Source organism: Pyrus communis, chromosome 2 (assembly GCF_041283825.1).
Source record: "Pyrus communis isolate YQ-2024b chromosome 2, ASM4128382v1, whole genome shotgun sequence".
NCBI lineage: Eukaryota > Viridiplantae > Streptophyta > Magnoliopsida > Rosales > Rosaceae > Pyrus > Pyrus communis.
The window spans coordinates 8,270,963-8,291,236 of record NC_142566.1 but is presented as its reverse complement, the minus strand read 5'-3'; the positions used below and the strand labels follow the sequence as shown (position 1 = coordinate 8,291,236).

The window sequence follows — 20,274 nt, the reverse complement described above, 5'->3', positions numbered from 1 at the left end:
GGATGCCTCGGTTTATATGTGACAAAATCTTGAAACCTTGTGGGAGGTTGTCTATCACGCCGAGGATTGCGTCGAGGTACTAGAAGGTTTGTCTCATCCTCGTTCAAATTTTCATCCACACCTTGAGGATTTTCTATGTTGCCGTTGTCATCATCATGCACAGAATTATCAGGATGAGTACCTTCATTATTGACTTCAATGGGAGGTGTAGAAGTACAAATTCTTGGTAGAGGAATTAGGTCTAAGATGCACTCCCCCTGACTTGTGGCTTCATGTGATTTGCTGAAAAAAGGGTTAGCTTCATGGAATCGTACATCTTTAGATACAATTATTTTTCTTAGTTGAGGATCATAGCACTTATATCCTTTTTGTGTTGATGAATAACCAAGAAAAATACATTTGAGAGCTCTAGGGTCCAACTTATCTCGATGGTGTGACTGTATATGAACAAAACAGACACAGCCAAAGACTCTAAGATGTGAAATGTCGATTTTTCTTCCTTTCATGACTTCAAGTGGAGATTTAAACACCAAGACTCGGCTAGGAAGTCTATTGATGATGTACACAGCCGCCATGACTCCTTGTGACCAAAATCTCTTTGGTACGTTCATTTGTAACATTAATGCTCTCGTTTTTTCCAGAATGTCATGATTTTTCCTTTCAGCTACACCATTTTGTTGAGATGTGCCGACACAACTTGTTTGATGCATGATACCATGCTTGCTCAAATATAATGACATGATATGGGACATATATTCGGTGCCATTGTCAGATCTTAAGGTTTGAATTTGAGAGGAAAAATGGTTTTTAACAAGATTGTGAAAATCCTTAAAAACTTCAATCACTTCACTCTTAGACTTTAAAAGGTACAACCATGTAGCTCTAGAGAAATCATCGACAAAAGTTACATAATACTTATAACCATCAAAAGATTCAAACGTTGGTCCCCATACATCTGAGTGAACTAGTTCGAAAACTTTACTAGTCCTAGATAAGGATGAGATAAAAGACAATCTGGTGGCTTTAGACAAATGACATGTTTCACACGAAATTAAATCATTCCCTAAGTTTGGAAACAAGGAAGACAAAACAGGTTGGGAAGGATGAGCTAAACGTTGATGCCACAATTGACTATCTTGGGATGGACTGGACTTGGCTTGAAATCCTCTGGGACTGTTTTTTGATATGTAATAGAGGCCATCTAGGTAAAACCCTTCACCAATCGTCTTCTTGGTGAGGCAATCCTGAAAAATGACATTGTGAGGAGAGAAAATGGCCAAACAATTTAAGGTATTGGTGATTTTTCCCACAGATAGAAGTTGAAATGGAAAAGAAGGAACAAATAAGGCTACTGACTCAATTTTGTCCGATATTAAGTTGATATTTCCCTTCCCTAAAACTTTAGAACTCTCACCATTAGCAGTTGAGACTTGAGACGGTTTTGAAAATTTTTCAAACTTGTGAAACTTAGAAACATGGTTGGTCATATGATCTGTGGCACCCGAATCAACAATCCACAAATCATGCATCATATTTACATTAAGAGCAGTTTTAAAAGCAGTCATGATACCTTGCATGTCATCTTGGGCCATGTTTTGTGTTTCTGTCAGAAATCCAGCAAACTTGCCTAGCAAAGCTATTGAATTTCCATCTTCAAAGCCGACCGTTTGGTCACTCTTAATCCTTTCTTTCTTGCTTTGAAGATACACTGCAAACTCATTTATGAGTGCAGCTGGATTTGCAGTGAAGCTTTTGAGTGCATCAGACCTATGAGAGGTTGAGGTAGTTGCATTGTTGGCTCTATGTGGTGCACGGTTCAGTCTTTGTGAGCCCTTGTTATCCTTCATGAACTCTGGCTTTAATTCTGGATGTAAAATCCAGCATGTCTCCTTAACGTGACCAGTATAGTTGCAGTGTTGGCACTTTAAGTGTGGATTCTTCACTTTGTATTTTCTTTCGTTGGCTAGATAAGCCCTTGCTTCAGTTACACTGGTCTTTGTGCCAGTGTTCATGACTTTCCTTCGTACTTCTTCACGTTGGATTGTTGCACATACGCTGGTGAAGGAAGGTAGTTCGGGGTTCATGAGTATGTGGCTTCGTAGGTCTTCGTATCCTGAATCGAGACTTGACAAGAGTTGGAATATCTTGTCTTCTTCTGCCCTTTTCAGTAGTAAAGACGCCTCAGTTGTGTGAGGCCGATACATTTCCAGCTCATTCCACATGCTCTTCATGCTGCCTAGAAGTTGAACAAAGGGCTTTCCTTCTTGTTGTATGTTGGAAATGTTCTTCTTCAATTGAAACACACGTGCAGCATTGTTCTGGCTGCCATACATCTCCTTGACTGTCTCCCATAGTTTGAATGATGATTCAGAATAACTGAATATTTCAGCTAGTTTACGTTCCATGGAATTTAGGAGCCATGACATAACTAGCTGATCCTTGCAAAGCCAGATTTCATAAGTTGGTGAAGAAACATCAGGAACTTCGATGCTTCCATTTATGAACCCTAGCTTGGACCTTCCACCTAGGGCAAGACTCACTGCTCTCGACCAAGGTAAGTAATTAAACTCATTTAACAAGACCGAGCTTAATCTTTGATTTGGATTGACATCCACCTCAGACACGGTTGAGGAGGAAGGTATCTGGGAATCTCCAAACGAATAAGAATTCTCTTCCGCCATGTCGGAGATGGAATACGATCAGCTGGAAGAAATGCAGAAGCAGGTTATTTTTCCTGCTCTGATACCATATTGATTTTTCTGATTTGAATTGTAATACCTTTTTATTTTTTTTTCTCTATTTGGAGAGCCTTATGGGAAGGCATACTTATACACAATACAAAGGAAGCTGAAAGCTTTACACCCTACACACTTGTAATCGGATGCAACAGCACACATGCACATGCACATTCCTTTCCCTGCTGTCCATGAGTCAGCAATCACATGCACATTCCTTTCCAGAGTGCACACCCTTGCTGTCTTTCCTTTACCCATGCTTGCCGTGCTGTATGCTTGCTGTGCTGTCAGTACATACAGCTTGCCGTGCTGTCATTCTTCCAATACAAACAGTGCGGAATAGCAAAGCAGCTGCAAGAAGAAGAGGCAGACGACTGATGATCACAGCTACGGCGGAAAGCACCCGACGTACCGCGGCGTGTGGTTGTGGAGGACCAAATTGGTGAAGAAAATTCACAATATAAGGAAGAAATTCAGAATATGGTTAGGGTCATACCCAAAAGCAGAAATGGCAGCTAGAGCTTATGATGCTACCTAGCCCTCCAAGGTGCTACTGCTTCTCTCAATTTCCCTGAATTAGCAAAGTCACTTCCCAAACCAGAATCCGTGTCTCCGTTGAGCATCCCGGCTGCAGCTGCTAAGGCAGCCGCAGAAGCAGAAGCAGCTTCTGGGAAAATCAGATTGTATGGGAAGCAGCGACTGAAGAAAGCAGAGCCCATGAGTAAAGCTCAAGAATCAACTATTACTTGTGCTTCAACTGATTGTGATGTTGAGAAATTGGTTTCTACTGCAGCAGGTATAATTGCTGATTCATTGTTAATTTGATCATTTTTTATTTTTTTTGTACAATTGTTAATTTGCTCTTTTTTTTTTTTTTTGCTCATTGTTAATTTGCTCATTAATTGTTCGGGTTTTAGATAAACCCCTAGTTCTCACATAAACCCTAGTTCTCATTTCTCAAAATTAGGGTTGACTTGCATATGCATGAGATCGGATACCCTTCTGATTTTTTGGCAAACTAAAAATTATAGCTTTCTAAAGAAAATTATAGCTTTCTGATTTTACAATATCAAATGATTCAGAAAACTTTGGATTTAGATGAATAATTAAAATTGAAGTAATAAGGCACAAATTACTGTCAAAGTAGATCCCTTTGATTCATTTAAGCTGGTCTTAAAGGTGAAAATTTTCGCATTTAAGCTTGCAGTTCCTCCTTGGTGTGTGTTGTGTTACGTGTGCATAAAGGAGAGAAAGTATGTGGACCATATACTTTTTGCATTGCAGATCCTCTTGAAGGATCTGGATGCACCTATTGGAAGTGTTTGGCCTTCTTTGGATGTTTGCTAGAAGCGATTTTCGGTGAGGATGAATGCTTTTGTCGTATGCTATGTGCTGATGAAGGCACTTGCTTAGCAGGTTTAGAAAATTAGGGGAAACAGTAGCTTCATATTTCCCACCAGTTTGGGGCACTCCATGCGTATGGTGTTGAGGGTAGGGATGTATTGTTTTAGATTCTGTCATGTATTCTTTTGGCTCTCTTGTGGTGTATTTGGTTAAAAGGGTACAAAATTTGTTGAGGATGAGGAGGAAATGGAGTTAATCTGATGTAAGATTATTGTAACCTTTTGTTTATAGTTGTAAATAAATTGTGTTCTATTTGGTATAGGAAAGCTATTGATATGTTTTTGTTTGTGTGAACATGTATTTTTATGAATCTTTTAAAATCCTTCAAAATCTCAACTGAATACACTCCCCTAAATTCAAAAAACTGTACATCTGAAAAAGGGCAAGAGCCAAACAATGTGGAGGAGCAAAGAAACAAGAAGAAGAGGCAGACGAATAGTACTCTTACTAGTGATGATCACAGTGACAGCAACCACCAGAAGTACCGCGGCGTAAGATTGCGCAGTAGTGGCAAATGGGTGGCTGAAATCCGCCAGAAATGGAAGAGATTATGGCTAGGGACATACCCAACAGCTGAAATGGCAGCTCGAGCTTATGATGCAGCAGCTCTATCCCTCAAAGGTGCTTCTGCTATTCTCAATTTCCCTGAATTAGCTCAAGCACTTCCCCTATCAGACTCCCTGTCTCCCATGGACATTCAGGTTGCAGCTTTGGCTTCTGAGGAAAAGCAGATTATAGGTGAAGCAGTGACTAAAGAAGCAGAGCCCAGCAGCAAAGCTCAAGAATCGACTAGCATTTGTGCTTCAATTGATTGTGATGTGGACAAATTGGTTTCTACTGCAGCAGGTAATTAATTGCTAGGGTGTTATATAAACCCTTAACTCTCATTTTGCAAAATTTGGGTTGACTTTCAAATATATGAGATCAGAGTTCCAATATATCTTTCTAATTTTACAGTTTTAATTGATTCAGAAAACTTTGGATTTAGGTGAATAAATAAAATTGAAGTCATAAGTACACATTAGAGTCAAGTTGATCCCTTTGATCCATTTAATCCGCCTTATAGGTGAAAATTTTCGCATGATTCAAAGTATAGCCCTTGACGTGTTACAGAGAACAAGAACCTGTGCATATTCCTTGGTGTTTGTTGTGTTACTTGTGCATAAAGGAGGCAGAGTATGTGGACCATATACTTCTTGCACCGCAGATCTGCTAGACAGATCTGGATGCACCTGTTGGAAGTGTTTGGCCTTGATTGGATGTTTGCTAGAAGTGATTTGTCGGTGAGGATGAATGCTTTTTTCGTATGCTATGTGCTGGTGAATGCACTGGCTAGCAGCTTTAGAAATTAGGGAAAACAATATCATCATATTTCGTGCAAGTTTGGGATTCCTTGCTTGTGGTGTCTGGGGGAGGCATATATTGTTTGAGTCTTGGTGATGTACTGTATTGTCTCCCTTGTGGTCTATTTTGTTAAAAGGGTACAAGATTTGTTAATGATGAGGAAGAGATGGAAATTGTGTTCCATTTGCTATAGGAAAGCAATTGATATGTTTTTGTTTATGTGAACATGTGTTTCCTTAAACTCTTTTCGAATCTTTCAATATCTCCACATAATAAACCACCCTAAATTCAGATAATTGTACATCCGAAAAAGGGCAAGAGCCAAACAATGTTGAAGAGCAAAATAACAAGAAGAAGAGGCAGAGGACTCTGAATTGTACATCCAAAAAAGGGCAACAGCCAAACAATGTTGAAGAGCAAAACAACAAGAAGAGGCAGAGGACTAGTACTAGTGATGATCACAGTGGCAGCAACCACCAGAAGTACCGCGGCATAAGATTGCGCTGTAGTGGCAAATGGGTGGCACAAATCTGCCAGAAAAGGAAGACATTCTGGCTAGGGACATACCCAACAGCTGAAATGGCAGCTCGAGCTTATGATGCAGCAGCTCTATCCCTCAAAGGTGCTTCTGCTGATCTCAATTTCCCTGAATTGTCTCAAGCATTTCCGCAATCGGACTCCCTGTCTCCCATGGACATTCAGGTTGCAGCTTTGGCTTCTGAGGAAAAGCATATTGTAGGCGAAGCAGTGACTGAAGAAGCAGAGCCCAGCAGCAAAGCTCAAGAATCGACTAGTATTTGTGCTTCAACTGATTGTGATGCAGAAAAATTGGTTTCTATTATAGAAGGTAATTAATTGCCAGGATTTTAGATAAAACCCTATTTCTCATTTCGCAAAATTTGGGTTGAGTTTCAAATATATGAGATTGGAGTTCCAATATACCTTTCATATTTTACAGTTTCAATTGAGTCAGAGAACTTTGCATTTAGGTGAATAAATGAAATTGACGTCGTAAGGTACAAATTAGAGTAAAGTTGATCCCTTTGATCCATTTTCCAATATACCTTTCTGATTTTTGGCAAAATGATTACACCTCTTTGAACTTACAGTTTTGGACTTTTAAAATGGGTGAAAACTTTGGATTTAGATAAATGAGGTGCACATTAAAGTCAAGTGGATCCCCTTTCTTTTGTAGGCTATTCATCTCACTGCTGATCAGACATTCTTTCTGTTTCTTTTTTGTATGAACATGGTTGCTTCAATAACTTATTATCACGTGTTTTAATTTCTGCAGGATGTCCACACCAAGTGAAAAACCTGAAGGTAAAACTTTAGATGATTACAGATTTCTGGCTGTTCTAGCATTTTCTGTTTTAATTCATGTTTACTTTTGCTTTACTGGATGATTATTATCTGCTGGAAGTCATCTATACCACTTTTCTTCATCCACCATCTATATCGCTTTCCTGCTTTTATTCGTGTTTACTTTGTCTTAGCTAGATGTTTATAGAATTTGAGCTGTTCTAGTATTTTCTCCAAAATAAATGCTATACCTATATATATTTTTTAATGATTGTAATCTTCTTTTTGTATGTTTAATAATTTTACATTAAAATTTTAGGTTGGTTCCCTTCTGAAAATGCCTTGGTGTGCTCATTTTTCCTCGTGTTTTTTTTTCCAACTTAATTTGATGTTCCACTATATAGTTTGAAGGGCTCATTTCTAGTTAGTTTATAGAAGCAGTTGAAGTAGCATTGGAAAAGTATCTTTGCTGTAAAAAAAAGCTGAAATTTTTAATTATTCTCAAATACAAACATCCATGTATGAGATAGAGAAAAGGATACTACAGCAAATCATGGAGCCTTCATTTGAAATGGTTATTCAACCGTTGACATAAACATATTACCAATTAGCACTCTTTTTCTTTTGTCTTAAATCAGGGGTTTAGGACGAGCAAGCTCAGGCTTCCTCATTAAATGGTTGTCTGTGGAATAACTTGACTGTTAGCATCAACCATCGTTGAAACTTTAGTGTTTAGCTGTGCAAGTTACCATTTTGGAGATCGAAAGTTCCAAGGGCTTGCCAAAGTCACAGACAATGGTGAAATAGTCGAGTTGGGTATAAGTAGTTACCGAGTCCCATATCCATATGTGGTCCTTGAACCGAGCAAGTCATATTGTCTTTACTGATACATTTGGTGCAAGGTGCAGAAAATATTGATCATATGTTTTGTCGTTCTATAGTGCCTTTGAGTTTGTGGTATAATCTTCTTCAGGTTGTAGGTTAAAGTGGGTTCTGCCCTTACGTGCAACTTGGTGTTTGTAGAGAGTTTCTGCATTATTGGTGGGGTGGTGAGAAGACAAAAGTTTTGAGGAGATGCAGTGTGTTAGCAGCAGTCTTTAGTGTGTTATTTGAACTGAAGAGAAGAGGGTAATTTTTGTATGCGAATGTGGGAGAGTCTGGACGGATTGTGGGCTCTGCTTGGGCATCGGTTTCGCCTTCCTTACCTTTCTTTTAAACGAGGGTTGGGGTCATTTTTCATGTAAAAACGACATTTCTTAAGCATTTGTAGTCATGATATGCGCCTTGAGATTGCTATCAACGTGAGTTCGATAATAATGTCATTACTCATTCCTTGTTTTATCAATTACAGTTGGATTATCTTGATATGGACCAAGCTTTTGAATCAATCTTCCCTTCATGGTTATCCAACACACCCTAGAGAGCCTGACGTCCCAGCATCATCGTCATGGCTGCCACTAGAAGATAATCCAGGTCTCCTTGTTTACCAAAAATGAAGATCCACTCGACCACCAGCCAGCTAGAGCTGTTTATGTTTTAGGATTTTGTTTCTCGTCTTCATTGATGTATATAAGCTTTGGATGAATGGTGCACTTCTTGTGGTAGTGTACTTAAACCAGTGACAAATTATGTCTGTAAGATTCACTGACTGATTACATGTAAGTAAAACTTAAACTAGATTTATTCGGTAAACCAGAACCGAAAATGAAGCCTCCGAATGGGGTTTTGATCGACATTGGATGATTATTTTCTCAAACTTTCCGAACCGGTGGTTGAAGTTTTATTCGGTAAACCAGTACCGAGTAGGAATGAACCTTTCAGTGGCGGGTCACTGTACGAATCTTGTGCTAAATGAAATAAGATCTTTCGGTGGTGGTCTCTGAATATCGCTTCAACAAAGAAAGAACTCACAAATACACCATAAAACAACTCCTACAGTATTACAAATTCAATATAATGCATAAATTTATTAGGAAATTTGGCGCAATGCTGATAATAATTTCATGTTTCGCCATAGATCAATAGCCCTTTCGTTTTATGGAATTTGAAAATTACTTTCACGTGTGGTTCGGAGGGCACTTTTTTGGTTGAGAATTCCTTGTCCACTTTCGTGTAAATTTCTTAGGGTCAAGTGAAGTGGGCTTAACCTCACAATGAGGTAGCAAAATTATGGATTAAATTTGTTTTTAGCAAGAATCGAATCTAAGACCTCTCACTTACAAATGAAAAAGAATACCACTAGACCGTAATACTAAGTGGCTTCTTTATAGACTTCTTAAAAGCATAAAATGTTAACTGAGAACAAATTAAACCATTCCTTGCTAAACTAAGAACAATGTTGCATATATTGCTTTGCTTATTCATGTTGGGTAGATTGGAAGAGCACCTTGATTTACCAGTGGAAATTAAGGTAATTCCTTAGTAGGTCTTTCCAAATACGGCAAAGGACTTGACGTCCTATGACAATAATACAAGGATTTGTGAAAAGAAAATAATACATGTTTTTGTATTATTGGTACCAGATGCTACTATAGCAATAAATCCGTGCCATACAAGTTCCTCTTCCAAATATGAATACACAAACCAAGCAATTAAACTTAATGATGGGCTGCTTTGATGGCTCGATCTTATCTTCCAATCAAGCAAATGTCTTAGAGAAGAGAGTCGCCATTTTGAGAAAAGACCCGAGCCAGGTTTACATTTACGACATTGCCTTCCTCGTGTCGTATTTTGAAAAGAAAAAGGAGATTTCCCATTTGGCTTCATTTGATATTTGAAAAAACTTAGATATATGTGGAATGAGCATGTTGTGTTTGAATAAAACTTTCCATAAACTCGAATTAGCTAAAATATTCTTGGTAAATTAGAAAAACACTCCAATATTTTGTTAAAAAAAAAAAAACAGTCCAATTAAAAACTATAAGTTTCGATACAAGTCATTTAGTATCACGGTCTAGTGGTGTTCCTTCACTTGTAAGTGAAAGGTTTTAGGTTTGATTCATTATTACAAGTTCATTGTGAGGCTAAGCTCACTCCCCTTCCCCTTAATATAGATAATATCATTTGTTAAAAAAAAAAAAAAAATTGATACAAAAATACTTTAAAAACTCAATTAGAAATAAATTAAATGTTTAACTATCTAATTGACACGCTTTGATTGATTCTTAATTGTCAGTTACAAAGTCAATTGAGGTTTTTTTTAATTCATAATGTATCAATTCTCAAGTGTTTTTCTTAAAAGTGTAATAATTTCAGAACTTACATATGAAAAGATCACAACTTTAAACTTGCAATCATTTCATGATTTCTTAAACACACAACCAATTTAGTATTCAACACACCATATGATAGAGCTAGACAAGCAATTCAACTTAATCTTTTTCTGTTTATATTGGATTTTCAACTTTTCACGTTTATCAAATTTCCCTAATTGGATGGAAGCTTCTAGTGAGTTTCTTGTGATTCATGGCTTTCTAAATCATTGCAAGATTTCTTGGAGGCTCCGAAGTATCACGTAGGGAGGGCATCACTTGGCTCGCTTCTTCTTTTGATTTTATTGACCGAAAGCATGTGTACCGTGAAGCCAATTTCTTAGCTGATGTCATTACTTCGCTAGGGCATTATAGTATTGGCAATATTAGTATTTGGGATCGCGTGCTTTTTAGTGAAGCATGCCAAGCTTTTGTATTTAACTGTGTAGGCTCTAGTTGTTGTCGGAGTTTCTCTTTATCTTTTTTTTTAAGAAGAGTATAATATTTCACTTATTGGAAAAAGGGCATTACAAAAACGTATCATGAAGAACTTGGCTTCAAAAAAGAGTCTTTGCAAGCTAGATCTAAAAATATTACATTAAAGCATCACCAATCGCAAAGCAATGAGTAGACATTAAGCACTTGTCTAAGCTCATTGGGAACGCAAACCTCGTGTTACATTGAGATCATTGAGAATAAAAATCTCAAATCATATGTTAGGACAGGGAGTACAATTCCCATGGATTTAATCGCATCACCTAATCACTGTCACGATCTTAGAATACCAAGTGAAGTAGATCCAGCAAATTGAACAACTCCACCCTTCACACATAAATCCAAAAGAGAATTAAAATAAAGCAACTCTCCTACAAAGAGCAATCAAAGAAACTCTCCTAAAGTGAGAAATCAAATCCAAATTCCAAGAATTCTTGAGAATTATTAAACAGAAACAAAATAAATGGTAAAATCATATCGTTGCTCTACATCGTCCCAACATTTGAGCGCTATATCACCACACTGGCTAACCTCATAGTGTCACACTGGCTAAACCCAATCCCAACACAATTCGATTTCTTCCATGACTTCTACCTTCAACCCCATATCTAAGGTGATAATTGGATCTAAAAGCTTGTGTTTACTATGTTTCACGACAACAATTCAACACTAAAACAAATAAACGAAAAGGGAGAGAGGAAATAAACTCAACTTGAAGTTTACCAAATATAAATCAAATTGAAACTATTCAATATGCTCTTATCCTCTATCCCCATTTCCCAACCCTTACTTTACCAAGCTTCTCAAGTTACCGCACCAATCCAAGGTTTTTAGCCAGATTTAGCGTCATACTTCACTAACAAGGCAAAAGCAACTTATCGTATGAAACCACTTCTTTACACCATAATGGCTTTGGAGGGTGGAGAATGTAACCACCCAAACTAGGGTTTTTCATTTTTATGATTTAGATCATATTTTCTCTTTCTAGAATGACTTGAGTAGATTGGTTTGTCAATCAAGATCAATTCTGATATGTAATTCAATTTACTAAATTCTTTACAATTCGGATCAAATTATCCGCCTCTTGACTGCAATCCCTTACATCATCAATATATAGTTGCTTCTCAAATAATTTTTATAAAATTTTTATATTTACCCAATATGAAACTTTTGGTAATAATTTAGATGAAAAATTGGGGTTCTCTATATTGCATTATTGGCAGTGTCCTAGTTAGTGGCATTTTCCTAGGGTTTGTGACACACAATAGTCACCTACCTATCATTTAGAGTTGAGGGGACAACAAGTAACTCCTAGTGAATATATGATTAAAACCCCCTTTTTCCTTTCAGACTTGAGCGAAAAAATTGAAAGTTAGAGGGGCTATGTGCATAGGACAAATTGTCTATATAGTCGCATAAAAACATGCATGAGGTCCATTCATGTACCTTTTTGACAATAACTTCAATTATTTGGACTTGCCCGTAACCAAATCAATTATTTCCTTCCTTAACAATATGTCCAAAGTTGCAATGTATGTATCTGTTACATATTCCAGTCGCGATATTTCTTTTTCTTTTTTTAAAAAAAATGGACCAACAGGTGGTTCCGTCATTGCAATTTATCATTTCGGAGGTCGAGAGGACTCATGGAGATATTTCGACCTCTTTGCTGCCACTATCGTGCGATTCACCAACACCAGAAAATACAAAACGAAGACAAGTGAAGAGAATCAAAATTCGTGAAAGGTAACACGGGATTCCCTTTCGATTTCAAAATATCAAATACTTTGTTGGATTTTCTAGATTCAACTACACTTTTTCGTAATCGTGATAATACGGTACTGAACTTGAGTTGTTGTAGCAACAAGGGATGCAAGATGGATTTGTGAATGCTGTTGCTATTAGGTCGCAATCAACGTTTCTTCCTACTGTGGACCGGGAGCTATTTTTTTCCTTTAGCTGAATCCAACATCTATCATCTTACAGTGACGTCCACATGCTTAGTGTCCCAGTTTATTGTGTGGTTTCAAGCTGGATGCATGCATCTTTCATGTATTATTGTTATGTTGAACATACTTGGTTGCAAATGGAATCGATGAAATAAGAATTTGTATTCAAAATTGTTGGTGGTTGACGGTTCAAAAAATTTCGTACTTACATATGATCAGAATTTGACATAATATAAATAAGGATTAAGTATTTAAAACCGTGTCATTCCAAATTGATCTCAATCTTTTTAAACATTCCAAACAAGTACCAAACCTATTGAAAATGTTGCACCCATTAAGCACCAGTTAAAAATCTGTTGCTGGAAAAAATTTCCGAAAATCCCAAACCAAACCAAAAAAAAATCCTGATCCCAGACCAAAATTCTTGAAATTTTCAGGATGACTTACTGACCGATTCCAAAATTTCAGTAAGAGAATCGGTATTCTCTCCTCAACTGTTCGATTGTTTCTAATTGGACTAAAATAGTTTAGTAAGGGCAAGGGCGACTGGAGGAGCATTTCAAGAAATTTCTAGGCTGTGAAATTTGTTACTTTAACTTATTTTAATTTGGTTGCATGCATGTTCGTTGAATTTAAGTAGTTTGATAGTATACTATATTAGAAATAGTATGAAATTAAGTAGTTTGAAACTTTGGAATGTCAATTTGACTTGGTATGAATGCTTGGTATTTCAATTTGTATGAAATTTGTGAATACCCAACCATCCCGATTACCAAAAATATTTTGGGAATCCCAAAAATTTCCGTCCCGAAAATTTTTCGGTTTTGGGATTCGGGATACCATTTTTAGTTTGGAATACTATACCGAACCACCCCTAAAATTAACTAGGCTGACTTTGTCTCCAAAATCAATAGAAGGTCATGGAAGCATAGCCTCCACCAACTAATGGTTACCACCACCATCATCAAATTATTACCTCCAAACCCAACGCAAAACCACCAACTTCACTCTACAACTCAATCCACCAACATCGAGAAGAAGGTCACAGAGGTTGCTGAAATGGTATATACTGCCATGATGCGGACACCACCATCTTCACCGTCCACAAAGAAGAACCGGAAGCTTTACGAGCTGAGAATAGGTGAATGAGGAAATCACATAAGTAAACTCATTGAAACCCAATTTGAATGCTTAACCATCTTCTCTATTAAAAGATTGCCCTTATGATGTAATTTTGATTTGGGTCCATTTTCAATTCAATTCAATACTTGTTTGATCATTAGGTTCCATATAATATAATTTGTATTTGAAATTTAGATTTTGAGGCAACTAATATTAATATTATCCATGATATACCCAGTTGGTGGATTTTGAATAGAATCGATCTTTGCAAAATTAATTGGGCTTAAAAGATGTGACATTTTTAATAGATTGTTACTTGTTTGGAATGTTTAAAAATGTTGACACCAATTTGGAATGACACTAAAAGGTTAGGGGGTTTTAGGTACTTAATTCTATAAATAACATGTAAAGATAATTTCTGCCAAATATAAATTAAAAAGAAAGTCATTTAGAAAATCAATTGTAACAAATAGCTAGATATTACAAAATACTATAGTTAGTTTGACTGAACAAACTGTATATCTATTCACTACAATTATTGACTAAACGATGAATAATATGACGGTTTGACCATAAACACGAAGTTTTGTTAATCAATCACTAAAAGTTTTGAGTAAGAATTTCAACTCATCGTTAAGCGACCAAAGTATTATTCATAAAAGCTTCAACGCCACTGCTAAAAAACCAAAAAAAAAAAAAAAAAAACAAGACGACTTACATTATATAGATACATAATTAATTACTGTAACAACTCGTGTCAATAATGCAAGGCTAGTTGAAGAAAGACTTACACATGGGTATGTCAATTGCATAAAAGGCGACGATAAATATGCATCTGTGGCATGTGCAGTAAAAAAAAGCATGAATTGATCAATTATATGCTAAATATAATACAGAAATACTACGTATTTGCTTGAAGCTTACTCCATCTCGCTGTCATTTGAGGAATGTCTGAACACCTAGGGATACGGTTTTACTAATTAATATTCTGGTTTGGTCCATGTGGCATGGACCATTGCAATAAATACAAACGGTGGTGAATAAGACAACCCCCCACCTATGGCACCCTTTCCACATTTTTGTTTTTATTTGTCTTCTGTTTCCAATATTAATTAATCAAAAACAATTACAGCTTAATTAATTTAATCAAAATTTCTTCGTTTAATTTATGAGTTAGTGATTAGATCCCAAACAAAAGCCAACAAATTAGAGGTATATTACTCTCTCGATGCTGTCACTAAATGATGGTGCGATCACTAGTATACGTTGGAATAGAGCACCAATTATTAACCACATCTTTTTAATACCAAAATTCAAATTAACATGACAGCTTTGAATTGCAAAAGTTAACAACGTGAAAAAAAAATTTGAGGGAATACAAGGAGTAAAAAACAAAGAGCATTTTGCTTGCATAGTGAACCAGTTTGCTGGAAAACCTGTCACTGGTCCCACTGGCATGTGCTCCAACACGATGTTTTCAGTGCTCATGTAACCTAAATCATCAGGTGCCTAAAATTCATGAAACTTGATCAACAGATGGTGATTACAGATTAGCAAATACATCACATTAGTCAATGATTATACAAAACTAAGACACTGATTAGTCTCCTAGTATTTGAATATTCATGTGTATATCAGATCTTTGTGTGCCGGCTTGATGGGGTTTTTGACACTTCATCATTGCTTATGCTGCCTTGCACCAAAGATTCTTGCATAGCATACTAGGTGTATTTCAATTGCTATATTAATCTAAATTTAACTAATTAATTTATATTTGATATTTTGGCTATATATACATATCGGATGTAGAAGAAATTAGTGACAAAGGTTGTAGCCAGTGTTCTAAAAATTTTCATATAGGTGCTAGGTAGTTTATTACCACTCTGATTAGTTCTTAGGTGTTTAAAAATTAAGAAAGTGTGCCTAAATCGGGTTGGGCGTTCACCTAGGTTGCGACTTTCATTTAGACAGAAAATCGATAACTTTTATTTTGTATTTTAATTTTTCAATAAAATGTAATAGACTTGTTGAATACTTGAATGAAGACTCAATATATTTTTGTTCTTCATGTTTTCAACATGTCTAATACTTTATAATTTACATGTTATCTTATTTTGCAATTTATGTATCCTAATATAATTATGTATGTCCCCCTAGTCGACCTAGGCCCTGCTTAGCTGTCTTGGCACTAAGCCCCAGCACGTCGCCGGACTAACGTCTAATGTCTTTTAGAACCTTAGTTGTAGCAGAGGCCAGAGTAAATTGGAGACATAATTGGACCAAGTTGAAGATGGAAAATTCATATCAACAAACAAATTTCGAATACTCAAATTTTGAGCTTTTTGACCAGTAAATGATTTCCGCATGTCCATTTCGGGTTTTTTAATTTTTAATTTTTTTTTTTTTCATACTTCTATTTATTTATTTTTTTTAGTTTTTTTTTTTTTTTGAATGCCAAAACTAAATAAGAGCGTGTAGAGGGAGAAAAATAAGTGTTTGAATTCTTTTTTGTTTTTTGGATATTGATGCATAATGTACTCTACTAACTGCTATGTTAACACTTAACATTTACACCCTATCCCTAGAAAAATAAAATAAACATGAAATACTTAGGTAGCTTCCTTTCAAATCAATTGGACAACCAAACAAATCTATACTATGAGAACTAGTGAGACCCCAGAAGCCTACCAAAATCTGAAATCATTTTCTACACATGAAAAATGAATATGCTTGTCACTGAAACATGTATTTATATATATAACAAGAAAGAAAAAAAAAGAGAAAAAGGAGAAAAAGAAAGACCATATGGTTTTGTGACCCAAAAACAAATATAAATTTAACATGAAGAAAAGAGAAAAAGATAGACCAAGTAAGGAGCAGATGGGAAGAAAAAGAGAATTTATATTATTTAAAATAAAACGAAAAGCAACCACAGTAACTGGTTCAAGGATAATGGCGCAAACTGCGGCTCTTAAAAAAAAGAGTTTATGTGAGAGGTTCTAGGTTCGATGCTCCAAGTTGGTGGGCCTGTTTGACTGTAGCTACGAGTAGGATGAAATTCCTTATATTCTCTATTGGTCTGAAAGGGATAGATAACCGTAGCTCGTCATCAATTGTCCCCATTTCTTATGAAAAATAACAAAAAATAATAAAAAGAAAAGCAAACGGTGGATGCAAAAGAGAGTCTCAAAGCATACCCTACTAATGCATTCCCACATGGGGGAACAAAATAGCTGAACCGTGTCCCTCTCTCTCTCTCTTACGGCATTTGCACCAATCATGCTTCTTTATATATATTCTTTTTTCCTTTTTCTTCTTTTCCTTTTTTATTTATTTACTTAATTTTGTTTCTAGAGAATCATATAAGCCCAACACCTATGCTTTTATGCACCATTCACATTCGTTTCTCTTAAATTTTGGAGCTAGGTAACCCCTCTATCATGGCAAACCAAATCAACATAGAGAGTGATGCTCAAGAAAACCTTCTCCACTCCTTCACCTCCACCTCCTCCTCCACCTCTTCCTCCTCCACGATAACGACAAATTTCAATTCATTGGCAGATCATAAAACAACACAAGTTTCTCTAAATTTAGATAATTGTACATCAAAAAAAGGGCAAAAGCCAAACAATGAGAAAGAGCAAGGCAAGAAGAAGAAGAGGCAGAGGACCACTAGTGATCACAGTGATGGCAAGCACCCGACGTACTGCGGCGTAAGAATGCGCAGTTGGGGAAAATGGGTGTCGGAAATCCGCGAGCCGAGGAAGAAATCGAGAATATGGTTAGGGACATACCCAACCGCTGAAATGGCAGCCAGGGCTCATGATGTGGCAGCTCTAGCCATCAAAGGTGCTTCTGCTTACCTTAATTTCCCTGAATTGGCTCAAGCACTTCCCCAGCCAGACTCCAAGTCTCCAAAGGACATCCAAGCTGCTGCTGCCAAGGCAGCTGCTGCTTCTGCTTCTGAGGAAAAGCAGCTTATATGTGAAGCAGAAACTAAAGAAGCGGAGCCCAAGCTTCCTATATCAACAAATTCAACATTGTCCAATGCTCAAGAATCAAGTAGCACTTGTGCTTCTGGTTCAACAGATTACGATGATGAGAAATTGTTTGACCTACCAGATCTTTTCATGGATGGAAAAGAGGGAAGTGATATTTTTTGCAATTTTTCTTCTTCAACTTGGCATTTGTGTGCAGCTGACACTGGATTCACGCTAGGGGACCCATTCTTATGGGAGTATTAGTTAGCCAGTACAGATTAAGGACTGTATTTTTCTCTTTTTTATTTAATTTATTTTTATCAAACATAAATAATTAAGTTTCAAAATTGATCACATTTGATCACTTCATGTTCCAAACATAGACACCAGGCCAAATTCAGATTAATTAATTGTGTGTTCCTCTAGGGTCAATTGTGTTATAGCCATGAGTTGCATCAGTTAGTCAAGATAATGTGATAAATGAATTGTGTTAGGCCAATTGTGCTACTTCACAAGTTGGTTAGGTTAGTCGCACAATTGGTTAGGTTAGTTGGCCAACAATAGCGTGGATGAATTAATTTGTGTGTTAACCCAATTGTGTTATTATAGATGTTAGTTAAGTCAGTTGGTTAAGCAGTATGTTTGCTGGCTTGCACCCAAATCCGAATCCTCCTCCTTATAATTTTTCAATAAATTATGATTAGTTACTTTGCTTATAATTGGCCTTGGAAAAGAGAAAAGAGCATGATATTTATTCTTTACCCCAATGTTAGGTTACTATTTGCATGATTGTAGATAGGACTACTATTTGAAGGGTTACGATTAAGTCACATTAATATTTCTTGTAAATTTTTTAATAATTAAAAGAAAACAAAAAGTAATATATAAGACAATGAGAGTAAAAAAAAATGAGAAAAAAAAGGAGAAAAAAATCTTATACTCCTTCAATTTCATGGGGTTCAGAGAAGTTGACCATAAAGTTAGCCACCTTGCTAGATTTAGATACTTCACAGTATTTAAGCTATTTAATGTTAAGTGACTTTACAATGCTACCCACCTTCTGAGGTTTATACTTATATTACCCTTCTTTTTCGTTTTTCTTTCTTTCATTTTTCAGTTTCTCTCTCTTTTTATTGGAAAGATACTTGGAGATGAAGTGCATGTACTAATGATATCTTTATAATTACTTTTCCTTTATTATCTAACTTTATGTAATTATTTTCTGAATAAGCGATAATATTTACACTAACGGGTGGGGAAACACACTTCATGTAAGTATTGTGTACTAGAATCATTGTCGAAATTTTGTTTTTGCTAAATAGTAAACTACCCATTTTTCAGCTAAGTTTACAGGGTTACTTAATATTCCAATTCAACGATTAGAGAGATAATTTCTTCCATTCTATGTGTATAAAATAATAAGCTAAATTACAAGAGGCGCATAGAATCAGCCATAAAATTTATTGTTACTCACAATATAAGTTCTCGTCTTCAAATTTTAATTTAGTAAGAAAAAATTGAGCAAGAAAACATAATTCTACAAAATTATCTGATAAAGCTGAAGTGAAGTATTTGTGGGGGTTTAAGTAGTGTCAAGTTGAAGAGCGACAATCTCTATTTCTCTTCAATTTTATATATGCATGCCACAAAACAACAAATATTTGTTGAGCCAAAAATAATGAATAGTTAAACCATGTACACTAGAAGATTCCATTACAAATGATAAGCTCAACGTGAGTAATTAGTTTTGTTTTTTTAATAACAAATAATAGTAGGCTTAGCCTCAATGGGCTAGCAATAATGTGCTTCAAATTTGACTTTGTTGAGAATCGAACTTAAGATCTCTCATTTATGAGTAAAGAGGAATACCTACCGTTGTACTAAGTGGCAACGTGAGTACTTAAGTTTGCTAGCTTTTTTGGCGCCAGTGATCCCATGTGAAATGGCTGAGAGAAGGGGACTCTAATTCCTGTTTCTTCCATCAAACTACAATCCAACGGCGACGCACTAATAAAGTTTTGAAGATTCAGGACGGGACAAGGGAATGGCGGGAGAGCGAGGTTGGCATTAAGCGGACTGTTAATGATCATTTTATGAAGTTGTTTACCACTGGAGGTCAGCGGGAGTGGGGCTCAATGCTTGGGTGTATTCATGCATCTGTTTCAGAGGCGATGAACTCTCATCTTTCGAAATCAATCTCTCTAGAGGAAATCAAGGAAGATGTGTTCTAGATGGGGGGAATGAAAGTTGTGACATCCCACATCGTCCAAGGCAGTGGTCCTTATATGTATATTCCCATCCCTACCTAGCACGAGGCCTTTTGGGAGCTTACTAGCTTTGGGTTCCATTGTGTAAACCTGTTAAGGACTCGTTGTTATCGGGTTCTAATCGTGTGACCCGATAACGACCTAATTAGTTATCGTGTTGACTCGAAACCCGTTATTTTCGTGTCGTTTATATGTCGTGTTAATGGGTCGTGTAAGCAGATTGCCAGGTCTAGGAAAACTGGATGAACTAGACCATCGACTGCATATTTAGTTTTTTGGAAACTACAAAACCAATAAGGTAGCAGAATGTCATAACATCCATTGCAGGGGAATAAGTTTCTCCATAATCAATCTCAGGGCCTTGAGAGAGGTCTTGCGCCATGATGCGTGCCTTATATCACCCTATTTCATTCTTCTCATTACAC

The 20,274-nt window shown here is 36.4% G+C and overlaps 1 protein-coding gene and 1 pseudogene across 5 annotated transcripts; both read left to right on the top strand.

Moving 5' to 3' along the window:
- The first annotated feature begins 2,812 nt into the window (after nucleotides 1–2,812).
- On the top strand, nucleotides 2,813–8,520 carry LOC148698499 (uncharacterized). Of its 4 annotated transcripts, none has more exons than XR_015955547.1 (6): nucleotides 2,880–3,531; nucleotides 4,521–4,985; nucleotides 5,776–6,330; nucleotides 6,778–6,806; nucleotides 7,809–8,025; nucleotides 8,137–8,520. XR_015955547.1 is itself a non-coding variant. In XM_088683818.1 (5 exons), exons 1-5 carry the CDS (start codon nucleotides 3,453–3,455, stop codon nucleotides 8,203–8,205), a joined length of 1,197 nt encoding a protein of 398 aa, XP_088539944.1. In that variant the 5' UTR covers nucleotides 2,813–3,452; the 3' UTR covers nucleotides 8,206–8,520. The 4 variants fall into 4 exon arrangements, 1 of the variants encoding a protein (XP_088539944.1); XR_015955548.1 differs by having other exon boundaries at nucleotides 7,759–8,025; XR_015955544.1 differs by having other exon boundaries at nucleotides 7,424–8,025.
- Nucleotides 8,521–16,935: 8,415 nt separating this feature from the next.
- Nucleotides 16,936–17,938, top strand: LOC137735462 (ethylene-responsive transcription factor ERF034 pseudogene; annotated as a pseudogene). Its single transcript, XR_015955550.1, has one exon. The product of XR_015955550.1 is annotated as an ethylene-responsive transcription factor ERF034 pseudogene (transcript).
- Nucleotides 17,939–20,274: the final 2,336 nt, after the last annotated feature.